General features: G+C 36.2%; 1 protein-coding gene across 1 annotated transcript; it reads right to left on the bottom strand.

Moving 5' to 3' along the window:
* Positions 1 to 3,466: 3,466 nt before the first annotated feature.
* LOC108987279 (sugar carrier protein C-like) lies at positions 3,467 to 6,866 on the bottom strand. Its single transcript, XM_018960171.2, has 4 exons — positions 6,526 to 6,866; positions 6,076 to 6,398; positions 4,352 to 4,981; positions 3,467 to 4,254 (listed from the first exon to the last, which is right to left on the bottom strand). The coding sequence occupies exons 1-4, from the start codon at positions 6,662 to 6,664 to the stop codon at positions 3,775 to 3,777; spliced, it is 1,572 nt and encodes a 523-aa protein (XP_018815716.1). The 5' UTR covers positions 6,665 to 6,866; the 3' UTR covers positions 3,467 to 3,774.
* Between the last annotated feature and the right edge of the window lie 6,911 nt (positions 6,867 to 13,777).

The raw sequence follows: 13,777 nt of genomic DNA, 5'->3' as shown, positions 1-13,777 counted from the left end.
ACATGGCCTGGGAGGGCACAATATCGACAAAGGCTATCCTCAATCAACAAAGCCTCCAAAGAAACGTCGTCTGGATGCGCCTTCACCCAAGCTTGGACGACCCTGAGCCTAAATGCCTCTTCCGGGGTTGGCTGTGGGCGGCGGCCCGTGTCCCCACCAACAGTACTCCATATAGCATATACGGAAAACCAACATTTGATGGCATGCCCGATCGAGTACTCCCATCCATCACTCGACAAGAAGACGAATCGGCGGTTGTACCCCTTCACGACAGCAAGTTACGCCTCCAACTAAACCAATTCTTGGACCAGTTGGAAGCTATAGAGGTTCCGGCCCTTCCGTACAATGTTGTGAGTAATGAAGAATTCATGGGCTGTGAGGTCTGGAAAGTCTGACCCAGCCTCCTCCAATGCGCGGCGCCAGATGACGTAGGACGAAACAAGAATCCTCCACACTCTGGGAGGAAGCTGAGCAGGCACCAACTCGAAGAAGCCCAAAACTTCTTGTACCGGTCGGCAAAAAGGCAACCTAAGGCCGCAAGAAAGCATGGAGAGGTACACCACGACCTTAGTGCCATAACCCTAGAAATCCACCGCCCCTTTAGTGGGGGAGCGCACCAAGAACTCCACCTTCGAAGGGGCCCTGTAGGTCACCTCAACTCCTCCAGTTTGGTGGGAGTCACCATCGAGTGCCACGAAAACCCGGCAAATTCATCCAGGGCTGAACTGCCTTGGCCAACCGCAGCCTGAGCACCACCAGAGGACCCAGCCTGTCCAAAAGGGTGTAAATATTTCTTCAGAGCCATGAGAGATCTAAAGAAAAATAAGAACTTGCAGGGAAAAATTGAAGGAAAACAAAAGAACAAAGAACTCGAACAATGAGCAAGAAATGCAGGAAACGGAGCAAAAGGCAGAGTGAGTATAATGAATTTCCACAAGGGAGGAAGGGTCTTTATATAGGTGGGGTTGATGTTTGAACTCTCGAGGCAACATAACTCCACGTGTTCCCCCAAAGTACCAAAATCCCTCGATTATCGCAACTTCTACAGAGCATATATGCTGATACGATGTGTGTAATAAATGGTTGCATAACACGAAGTCACGACACAGGAACCGAAGGGATGCCATTCAATGAGAAAAAGTAACCGGCACCATACTGCCACATGGGTGGAAGGCAAACCATTGCTTGGCTCACAGCAAAGACGGCCGGGTGGTCTTGCAGAACAAAGGATTAAGGAGTAAAGAAAGAACTCCTCTCGGACTATCTGAGAGGAATTGACAGGGTAACTGTAAGGAGATTTTTTCTATTTCACAAAGTCCACTAGGCCTCGGCCCAATACTCGGCTCAAGGACCATCGAGTCCGTGTAAGGGGCAAAACATCTACTAGAAAAAGGAGTCGAGGAGTCAACACGATAGGTCAGTCTGACAGCCTGCATCCGCATTCAGAACTTAGAGACTTACACAAAGCGCAGTGGGAAATGTAGAAGACCCTCGATCCATCGGCATTAGCCCATCTACGGCTCAAAAGGGATGAACGCAAGGCGAGGAAGCCAAGCCGCATTAATGGCACCACTACTAAGCAGCACACCATATTTATGGTGTCGTCGTAGAGCCACACCGGCATTAAAGGACTCTGACAGTAGGAGCAACAGATAAGGCATGACCTCTGTAAGGGCAAGGACGATCTTCACCTCCCCTAAGCCACGGTATAAATAGCAAGATCCAGGTACGAGAAAGCTCTCTTATCCCTAAACTCCTTTACTTATTTATAAACTTCCAAGAATACTTACTAATTTTGGCATCGGAACTCTCCAGCCCCGAGGCCGCCCTCCCCAAGTTGCTTTCTCCATTGTCTTTTGCAAGCCCATTTCGAAAGACTTAAATTGTCAGAATTTGGCCCAAATGTGTGCGAAACACGATATTAACAACTATTTCAACGGATCTTAAGCACTACATACGAAGGATCAAATTGGAGAAATTTTTTTCTCAAAAAAAAAATTGGAGAAATTTTTCGGTATTCCTACAGTAGATCCTCGTAGATAAAGGCACTACTGTAGATCTCCAAAACATTAAAAACACTGAACACATTTTTATTTCATCTTGGAGAGTCAGAGACCGCCTTCCCGCGTTTCTTTATTCTCTCTCTCTCGCATCCTACTTACTCTGCTCCCAACTCTCCAGTGCCCTCGCGTCTATTGAAAGAAGCCCCTCCGTTCGTCTTCTTTGATAATCTTCTCCACCTTCGGTACTCTCTATGTGTGTGTCTCTGTCTCTCTTGCTCTTGCTTTCGCACATAACAAAATATCGAGATTTATGGCTGAATCCAATTTTTTGAGGTTCCGGGAGGACGAAACTTTTGATTTCAGTTTGGGTCTCAATTCATGCTTGTTAGAATAGATTTATGGCTGGGATGAATTGAAATATGTAAGGTTTCTTGGTAAATGTATTTGTGTGAGTATAAATTTGGCTCAATTCCAATCAAAGTAACTACGGTTTATGCCCCTGCTTAAGTTTGTGCTAAAGTTTTATTGTGTTGAATTGGATCCTTTCGTGACCTGCTAGCAGATTTTCTATGCAACGGAATTGGGAATTTGCGACCTGCTAGCAAATCCTTTCGTGACCTGCTAGTAGATTCTCTTGTTTTGTGCATTTGGATTTGTTGGGATCTACTGAGAGTGTGCAATATGTCTTGAAAATGTTGTAATAGTGAATTGGTTTTGGAGTAGCTTATGGCAGCTTTTGATTAATCATTCAATGCCTCTGTTACTTGAAATTTCTTTTATTTATATGCAAGTACTCTCTTTGGTGTTGTATATATGATGTAACGAGGTTCTGATGATTGTTGGATTATTGATTTACAATGTGAAATCAAACCTAGGGGTTCGAATTCCATGGCAAAGTAACATGGATGCCCATTTTCCCTGTTATATGTAACACAAAACCAATCATGACTTGCAGCATTTCTTTTATCCATGAATTGTGTCCAACATTGTTGTTGATTTTTCATATCTAAATTAGTTCATTGTCTGCATTTTATAGAGATGCATTCACAAGAGTATGGAAATATGTTTTTCATGATCTTACATTAGAACCCTAACATTGAGAACTCATTTTCGAGTCAAACTCAACATAGTCCAATATTTTTCGAAGATTGTTACCACAAAGTTGAGGTTGTTACCACTAATAAATCACAAATGGGTACGAACTTCACCTAAGAGGAAGACAAACTCTTTGTCTCTTAAATACAAGTTTAAATGCAATACAAGGTACTAATAAAAAAAAATACCCAACTTAGGGAAATAAATCCTCACATTTAAATGAATATAAGCAAACTACCATTGATCATACAATTGGTTCCTTAATGCATCCGTAGTCAACCATTTAACAAGTGACCAATAAATTTTGTACCAATCTAGCCCAAGTTGAAGGATTCAATCAAAATGCATTAACCGAGTACGACAAGGTATAAAGTTCATCTATAATTTTATTTTGTTAAAATAATTTTTTTTTTTTTTTTTTTTTTTCTCACTAAGTACAAACTAAGTATTCTTTATGCTTGTTTCGATTATGCAAGCAGTAAGCCTAAAAACATTGTCCACCTAACAGAAGAGGACTTGAATTTCAATTTTCTTTTTGAGCAACTGAAGAGCACTTGTAAATCGAGACACTATATTAGAACCCATATAATAAAGACTTGATAAGCAAATAGTATGTACTGCTACCCAAAGATTGAACTAAAAACAGACGAAGAATCAGATGGATCCAAGCCTCCTATCACACGTTTTTTATACCTTCGGTTGCCGCCATACCCATCTGGACGTTAGGGTGTTCATCCTCAGTACTCACGAATCTGGACCAGTACCAGTGGGTCTTCCAAACCCTGCCCATCTCTTCAATTGGGATACCCTTAGTTTCAGGCAAGAAGAAGTACACAAAGATGGTCATCACCAACACGAAGAAGGCAAAGAAGAGAAACAACCCGAACTTCATGTGGCAAAGCATTGCTAAGAAGGCTTGAGCAATGATAAATGTGAAAATCATGTTCACAGACACGTTGACACTCTGAGCAGCAGATCGGATTTCAAGAGGGAAAATTTCGCTAGGCACCAACCAGCCAAGGGGACCCCAAGACCATGCAAATCCCGCAACATAGATGCAAATGAAAAGCACCACGACAATGGCATACCACTTGGGCAACTCACCAGGATTTCCATCCACTCCAAATTTAGCAGCAATTGCAGCAGTAACAACACCCTGCAGAAATGTAGAAACCAAACAAACTTAGGTAAAAAGAAATTTTATCACCAATGCGCCCGAAAAAATATAAGATCTTGATGAATAAAAGAGGTACCTGGCAAATGAGCATTTGAATTCCACCCTGAAGGAAAAGAAATCTCCTTCCCCATTTATCAACACCATAAATGGATACCATAGTAGCACCGACGTTAACAATTCCGGTAATCACAGCCGACATGAGGGCAGCGTCGCTTCCGAACCCAATGGTGTCAAACAAAACAGGTGCATAGAACATGATCACATTGATTCCAGTGAGTTGCTGAAAGAAGGGAATTAGGATAGCCATAGAGAGGTGGGGTCTATATTTCCTTTGCAACAAGTTTCTCCAAGGGTGCTCCACTAGCTGTGATGCTTCACTAGCCGCAACAAGGTCACTGAACTCTTCCTCAACATCCTCAACACCCCTAATCCTTATGAGTTTCTCTTTGGCCTCGTCATGTTTGCCACGCTCAATCATAGAGTTGGGGGTATCAGGAAGGACTAGTGATCCAACGGTGATTATGAGGGCAGGGACCATGGCCCCACCCAAGCTCAAGCGCCACCCCCACCCACCCTTGATCTTAGCAAAGAAGTAATTCAACACATTGGCAATAAGGATACCAACCGTGATTGATAACTGGAAGCCAATGTTTAGAGCTCCTCTGAACTTGTAGGGTGCCATCTCAGAGAGGTAGAGAGGTACCGACTGTAATTACAGAAAAAAATAAATAAATAAATAAACACACACACAAATTAACAAAAAAAAAAAAAAAAGAAATGATCTCGAGAGTGCAGACCCCATGAAAACATTTTGAAAAAAATGAATAGATATAAGATTCACATAAAATAAAAATTAATATTTTAACTGTAAATTTTTTTTTTTTAAGTGACTACAGAACATTTATACACTCCATGACTATACGTAACATTATTAAAAAAAAAACCCTTTTAATTTCGTAATAAACAGATGACAATCAGATGGGAATAACTTAAATGAAACAAGGATGTCGCCCTCGGAGGGGCCACACGCTGTTGCCAAGTTGTCATGCCTCTTTGAAAAAACAAAAATCCTAATTATTTATGAGACAGTCAAACAAGAAAAGAAAAGGACGCGATAACGATTGCAAATAAAAATATGGCGTATCATCGTGACTTTGTGGAAAAATAAGTGTAAGAACAAAATATTCTTCTCCTCCAATCGCTTCTTCTCTCACTACCGGCTACCCCCGCCCCCTTTGGGCGCCTTTTTCTTTTCTTTTCTTTGGTTCGGTTTCAGAGTGAAGAACCATGTTCATCTTTTCTTTTATGACCTTTCTCGGACACCAAACAGTACACTTCTATTTATTTTTTTTTATATATATATTAAAAAGAGACTCAGAAAAACTGAAAACAGAGTAGAGAAGCAGAGGAAGGTAGTATCTCTACAGCAAGAAAACAAACAATCAAACAAATGGAACCTACAGCCAAATATCTGGATCAGAAACAACTTTGAACCAGAGATATATTTTCATCATATTCCAAGCCATTGTCTCATCTGTTATGCACTTGTTATTTACTTGAAAACCTTGCAAATCTATAAATCAAGATCTGAAAAGAAAAAAAAAAGTACAGTTTCCGCAAATCTGAAGAACACAAATAAAACCCCGGTTTTATCGACAAGACCACAAAAATTAAAATAGAAAAAATAGAAAACACATTTCAATACAACCAAAGAAATAAACCATTATGTGTCATTCTGTTTGAAGAAATTACTCTCCTTCAAAATGATAACCCATATGAGGAAAAGGAGGAAAAAAGTACCTGATTGGCAAACCCAATACCGAAACCGAGTAACATTCGGCCAACGATAAGCATCCAGACGGCTTGTGCAAAGCCATTGAGGATGGCACCAGCGCAGAAGAGTACGCCTCCGAATAGCATGGACAACTTGCGACCGAATTTACGCGTCACAGTGGACGCCACGATCGATGAAAGCAGGGCAGCTAAATACAGTGACGACGTGAACATTGTCAACGTCTCACTGTCATACTGGCAGTACTGGTTGGTGGACGAGTTTTCATGCTTCTTCCGGTACACCGACGGGAAGAACTTCTTCAAGAAAGGGTCCATTGACGTGACTCCACCTGTCAAGAATCCAAAAAAATAAAAACAAAAACAACCTATCAGCACATAATCTTGATTTAGAAAATATCAAACACTTTTAAACTACTTTTCTTTCTAGGATTCCGACTAGTAGCGCTTATTATTTACCTGAAATTCCAATATCATAACCGAAGATCAAGCCCCCCATGGCTGCGATAATACACGTTACAGTCACAAAGGGAGTGAGTTTGCCAGGGTACTCCCTGCCGGGTACACCACCCGCTGGAATTCCTCCGACTGCAGGCATTTTCACTGTATTTTCACGTCAAAACTGAAAGAAGAAAGGCTCAAAGGCAGCGAGGAAGAAGAATAAAACGAAGAAAGGAACCCAGCTACTGCTCTTTCGACAGTAATAACGAATGGAGACGCATAGGCCAAGATGAACCAGATAGACATAGAGCTTTAGGCTGCTTCTGGCTTCTGTATATATAGAGAGAGTGAAGAACAAGATTTTTTCTTTTTTTTTTTTCCAATTACATTCTTTATTAATTTCTTTGCTGATTACAAGATTTTACAATTACTTTATTTTGCAAAATCTTGAGCTGTCAATCATGTTAATCCTTACATACGAATCAACACATAATTAGAAACATCCTATGTATAAAATACTTTGATAAAAATTATAAGACTTATTTATCTATTAATGCGAGTGATGTTACATATATGTACGAGTAATCAAACGTCTCGTATTTCTTTAAACAAAATTAAAAAATAATTTTTTTTTATGAATTTTATATTTATGAATTTTTTTAAAAAATGTACGTAACTTACATACTTAATAACTATAAATGTCATTAAATGTAGCTGATGTTTTATGTGAATATTGTCTATAAATAGAAGAGATAGATGTATAATTAATATAGCTGAATCATCAAATGTTAGCCCGTCAATATTCCGTGCTCGAAGCATTAAATATTATTGATCTCTCTCCGAATTATACAAAATATTTACATGAAAAAAATAATGAAATTCCGAGATGTTTATCTATATTACTTTAAAGTTGTGACATTGGATCAAAATACTAAAATTTTCCCTTAACTTTGCAGCCATTGGATCATTTCATAAAAACTCTAGGAGATGATGTGACATATAAATTTGGGGCTTTTCAATTGGGAAGTGCCACTACCGTAAAAGAAATTATAGTTACAGTCATAAATATGTAAATATCGTATAATTATTTTAAAAAATTGAATAAATATATAATTCATATAAAAAAATTAATTTTTTAATAATAAATTTTATTATTTTTTAAAATAACTTTACGACACTTATATATTTTATAATTGTATGTAGTATTACTTCTACCGTAAATATATATAATAAAAATAAATTTATAAATTGATATGATTTTATATAATATGTTAAAATTTATTTTATAATATAAATAGATTTATAATTTAATATATTGTATTAAGACGTGTTAATTTATAAATTTATTTTATATAAAATATATTTGTAGCTAAAAATTAGTCTTAAAAGGAATAAAAAAAGAAATGGTCATTGGTTTTTGAAAGGAAATACCGTTGGTCAGACTTAAATGAGTTAAATCTACACGTCACGTATTACTCGGAGGGATTAGGATGTGTAGGTGATTCCGGATTCGCGTATGTTTGGGCCTCTGACTCAGCAAAAGTCTTTGCTGATTCGTCAAAATAATGAAGAAAAATCGGTGTTTGGATAATGTTGGATTAATAGAGGCTGTGGCACGTCGGCTACCTTAAGAATCGGATTTGGAATAAGAAAGAACAGTAAAGAAGTCCGAGAAAAATATATATACCTATTATTTATTATTTTACATTTTATATTCTATAAAAAAATATTTTTATATCTTATAAAAAATATTTACATATCTTATTAAAAAATTATAGATATAAAATAAAAGAATAAATAATAATTAATATATAATAAATCTCAATATATATATATACACACACATCGAGGATACGACTTATATAGAGGGCATAAATGTAGTTTACGACGTTGACAAGGGTACATTAATAGAAGTGGTGATTTTGTAAGAGCATTGGCATTGGCTTCTTCAAATCACTTTCTATTTCTAAATTTAGATAACTTTATCAATAGTTGACCCACATTGAATTAGCCAAACACTTTTCATCCTAAATATTAGCTACAGTAATTTTATCTTTTTCTTTAAAGATGAAAAGCACTATTTCATCTCCAAATTAATTGTTTATTATATCTCGTCGCTCTCTCCCGCGTCTCCCTTTCTCTTTCTTCTTCCTCTTCCTTTCCCGCGTTTCGTCTTTCTTTCTTCCTTCTCTTCGTCTCTCTCTCGTGTCTCTTCCTCTCTGTTCTCTTCATCTTTCTTTTCTTTTTTTTTTTTTTTCTCTTCTCCTCTTCTTCCCTCTCCCGCGTCTCTTTCTTCTTCCTCTTCTTCTCATTTTTTTTTCTCTTCTTCCCCTGTTTCTCTTCTTCTCCATTTCTCCTCTTCTCCCGCAACCATTCCCCCCGCAACCATTCTCTCCTGCGATAGAGCTCTCTAGCACAGCACAGCGGCAGCACGGCACTCCCAAGCATACGGTAATCATTCGAAACCCTAACTTTGATTCTAGCCCTGATTTTTTCGAAAGTTGGTTTGATTTTGTTGATGTTTGGGTTTGATTCGAAACCCTAACTTTGATTCTAGCCCTGATTTCTCCGGATGTTGGTTTGATTTTGTTGAAGTTTGGGTTTGAGTTTGTTGATGTTTGGGTTTGAAGTCGAAGGTCTCGAGTAGTTTCTTCGAACGATTGCCTCTGTTGATGTTCTCAGATTGCTTTCTGTTTGGGTTTGATTTCTGGGATTTTACCTTAGATTGCATCTGTTTGGGTTCTCTGTTTGGATAGTTTCTTTGTGGTTCCTGTTTGGATGTCCCAGACATATAGAGTTGCTTGCATGTCAATGTTTGGTCTGTAATGCACTCTGAATTATTGGAGCTTCTAATTTTGGAATTAGATTTGCCATAGTCCATATTGGCAAGAAACCGGTAGTAAAGAATAATCGATGACTATCAAAGCTTGTGATTTCTGGTAGATTTTTTATATATAAAAATAAAAAAATAAAAATAAAAATATTTTATTATTATAGAGAATAATATGACTAATCCAATGTAGATTTTAAATTTTGAATGGTTAGCTAAAAGTGAAAAAGTTACATATTTTTCAAAATTTAAAGAATAAAATAGCCAATCCAATGTCAATGTTGTAATATTTTGAAAAGAATAAAATTACTTTATCTTCTCATTTTGACTACTTTATTTGATGTTGATAAAAAAAAATTTTATTTAATAATTAAGAAAGTAATTTTAAAAGTATTGATATATATATATTTTTAAATATATAAATATATTAAAAAAATAAAAAAAATACAAAATAGTCCGTTCAACAGTAAGAATAAAACGACATAATAGCCCCACTCATCTTGAAAAAGCGAGGGGTCATTCGTAGTCGAGATTGAGATGACGTACGTTGAAAATGGTATGGAACGTACTGTGCAGTAAATTCATAGACTCCTGGCGAGATTCCGAAGCGCATTTCATTTTGTTTTGGGACAATGGTACCCTCGTTATGATTTGGCGTATCCAAACGATGGAAGAGATGCATCACGGATAGCCTATTGCGTAACTGATGGTCTTCTGAAAATTGACACGTACAACTTGGATGTGATTGGTGAATGTGTTGTGTGTTTTTTTGGCTCGACAAAGGAGTAATCTCCTTAGAATCTTCAATTCCAAATTTCCAAAGTATAAAGGTATAAAGGTAGAGGAACTAAATGCTACTATACTTAAAACATTTTCATTTTCGGGCCAGACATAAAAAGATTCCATAAAAATACATAATAATCAGAGTACTTTATTAAAGCAAGCCTCTCAAAAACTTACACTTACTGAAAGATAAAAATAGTAATGTGCTACAAATCACTCAAAATTATGATAAATAAAGTTCTCCTCAAGCCACAATGTCATCCCCTTGAGTAGCATCCTTTCATGTAGCATTCTCATAATCATTCTCAACTGCTTTAGGAAAAAGATAAAAACAAAAATAAAAACAAATCAAATACTCAGTAAAAGCTTCATCATATAGTAAATATAATAGCAATCTATGTTTTTAGTCAAATATTAGCATTCCTAAGCAACATCAACCTTATAACATACATAACATTAACCTCAAATCATAAAAGAAAGCATACATTCTTTAAACTCATATTCTTAATGGTCGTTACACACTGGTATTCCTGTGTGTTAAGGATAGCAACTCTTGCGACCATGGCTCTTTTCGTGGCTAGTTGATAATATGACATGGACTTGAACATGCGTGACATAACTTGAAAATAACATGGTTATACGTGAACATGATATGACTTGACTTGAACATGGCATGACGTAATATGAACATGACCTTGTTACATATACATGTTTGTTTACACGAATTGCAAATGCTCCACAACTCCCTGATGGTTGTGTGCTCCTGTCGGTAATGCAACACATCACAGGAATCTACGTCAGTTGTGAGTACGTCATAATAACTAAACTTGTAAATGTGTAGTTTGGCACCACCAACGTTGGGTGCCTGGTTTCACACCGGTAACCAGTTAATTAGATCCCATTTGAAACCGGTCGACTGTACTTGGTCAAGTCAAGGGATTCCACATCCAATTTAAACACTCAAGTCTGGACAAATGAGTTTCACTAGGATAACTTCACATTCAAGCACTTTGGGGTCTTGATAAAGTAAAAAGACTCATGCATAACTTGGAAATGTTTAGTGACATACTCATGTAACATATGCCATGGCATTCGTGGCATCTAAATGATAAACATATAACATATAATATGACATTCATGGCATTTAACAGATAAACATATAATAAATGATATGAAGTTCATACCATGTAACAAAATAACATGCAATAGATGATATGGCGTTTGTGGCATGTGACAATGACATGACATTCATGCAACAGATAAACGTGTATTGGATAATCCTTGACATGAAATGTTATATTATAAAAATTACAAAAAACATAAGTAACATGAATATGACAATGATAAGTGTTATTTTTATATGATTTGTAACATTCTTTCATTTATGAAAGATATTATTTTTCCTTCAATATTATTGATTTTATTTTATTTCTACATATTTTTATTTATTTTCTTGGATTTGAAGGAATGAAAAGATTTAGTGCAAAATGAGAGCATTTTGATACAAAAGAAGAGACTACAGATCTAGACCGATGAGAGATAGGAAAATCTAAAGAGAGCCGATAAGATTTGGGCGAAGAGTCTTGTCCTGTAGGCAACAAAGAGATCTTTATCTCCCAAAGACGAGAAGACTTACCTCTCAATAGGTGAGGAAACTCGCAACCAGAAGACGCGAAGATTCGGCGACAAGGCTCTAGGCGGTTAGATTAGTCGACTTGTCTAAACGACCAATTTAAAAGATCAACCTAAACGACATTTTGGGAAACAACTAGAAAAGGCGAGAGGAGTCTTTCATCCCGGTCGGGAGTCTTTCCACTCTGTAAGCAAGGGGAGGCCCGTTCCTTTGTGACCTCCACGCCTGCCACTTATATTCAGCACACATAACATCTACTCGCCTCTACCCTTCTAAGTTATGCAATCAATCTATTGGCGACTAAATCCTCCCGAACTCCGCAAATCAAGCCACATATCACTGAATCTTCTATTTTAGATAATTTCGATATTCTTAGGATAATTTCCATTTATGTTAACATCTATCTTTAGAAACTATTTTTTACATTTTTAGGCTAGATTGTAGCTGCATTTATATTGTTTTCAGATTTGAGTTTTAACATCTATTTAATCACATCTTGTGGGATGAATATGAGTCTTTTGTTTTGTTTTATTTTTTATTGTTTTTTAATCTTAGTTTGAGTTTTAGTTTGGGTTGGAGTTTTAGGTTTTCGATTATTCCAAAAGTTATTCTTTGAGTGTCTTTTGAGGAGGCGGATCTGGAGAGTAAAGGCGAAAGCCGCATATTTCCTAAACCAACTTCAACAAAGAATGCCAGTTTTATTCTTTTCAATTCCATTTTGAACTAATTATATTTTCTAGAGCATTGATGTAGTCTAGCATTGAACACACAATTTATATTCCATGTTATTTTATTTTCAATATTTCTATGATCGAGTATTTATTTCTTGTTTTTAATGCTTACAATTTTCTAACTAACAATTGTTCTATCTTTTGGATTACAATGAGACCGAGAGGTGATTTGTGATTAAAGCTCTAGAATTAAACATCATTAGTTGAGCGAAAGTAAAGACGCTTTACCGCGACTAGTGTGATTTTCAAGAAAATTTCAAAAAACTTAATGAGTCTCTAATTAGTTAAATTCATATAGAGATATGAAGTTATTAGTTGAAGATATTTTTTATATTGTTCGAGAGAAAATATTGAATAGTTAAGGGATTTTTATCATCAATTTGGGATAATTAGAATTCTATAACAAGGAAGAATAAACTGTGTCAGATTTGCTAGGTGAAGTCAAATACTCTATATATATTCTCATTATGTTTAAAATCTTAATTTTAATGTTATTTTCTTCTGTTTAATTTAGATAAACCATTTTTCAAATTTTGGTTTTCTAAATAGTAATTAATTTAGTCAATTTCAATACTCAATAACATAATTATTCCCTGTGGATTCGTTAACCGTTTTCTTTAAAAGACTTTACTACTTGTTACAATTCTGTGCACTTGCAGATATATTTTTATGCGAACAAGTTTTTGGCACCTTTGCTGGGGAATAGTTATTTGTTATTGATATTGATATTATCTAGATTTTTACTACTTTGGATTTTATTTTATTTTATTTATTTAAAAAAATATATTTGATCACAGTTTCATATTTTTCTTTTCAAGAATTAGAAGTGCATGCCCCGATCTAAATCATTAGACATATGCTTTTCGATCCCGAGATTGAAAGAACCTTACGTCAGTTCAATAAAAAGAAAAAGAAAGTGGTCGCCGCATCTAAAGTTAATATGGCCGACCAAGAGCATAAGACGTTAAGAGACTATGCGATGCCCTCGGTCAATGGGGCGACGTCTAGTATAAGGCAGCCGACCATCATTCAAATGATCCAACAAACCATCTAGTTTGGACAGCTGTCACAAGATGATCCTAAAGTCTATATATTGCAAATTTTTTGGAAATTTGTGATACGTTTAAACACAATGGAGTGACGGATGATGCAATTCGATTGAGATTTTTTCCTTTTTCACTTAGGGAAAAAGTAAAAACTTGGCTGAATTCTTTGCCATCTGGCATCATCACTACCTGGGAGGAGTTGACACAAAAATTTTTAGCAAAATATTTCCCAACGGCCAAAACAGTG

The sequence above is a fragment of the Juglans regia genome, chromosome 4, assembly GCF_001411555.2.
Source record: "Juglans regia cultivar Chandler chromosome 4, Walnut 2.0, whole genome shotgun sequence".
Taxonomy (NCBI): Eukaryota; Viridiplantae; Streptophyta; class Magnoliopsida; order Fagales; family Juglandaceae; genus Juglans; species Juglans regia.
This window is presented reverse-complemented; position numbering and strand designations above follow the sequence as displayed.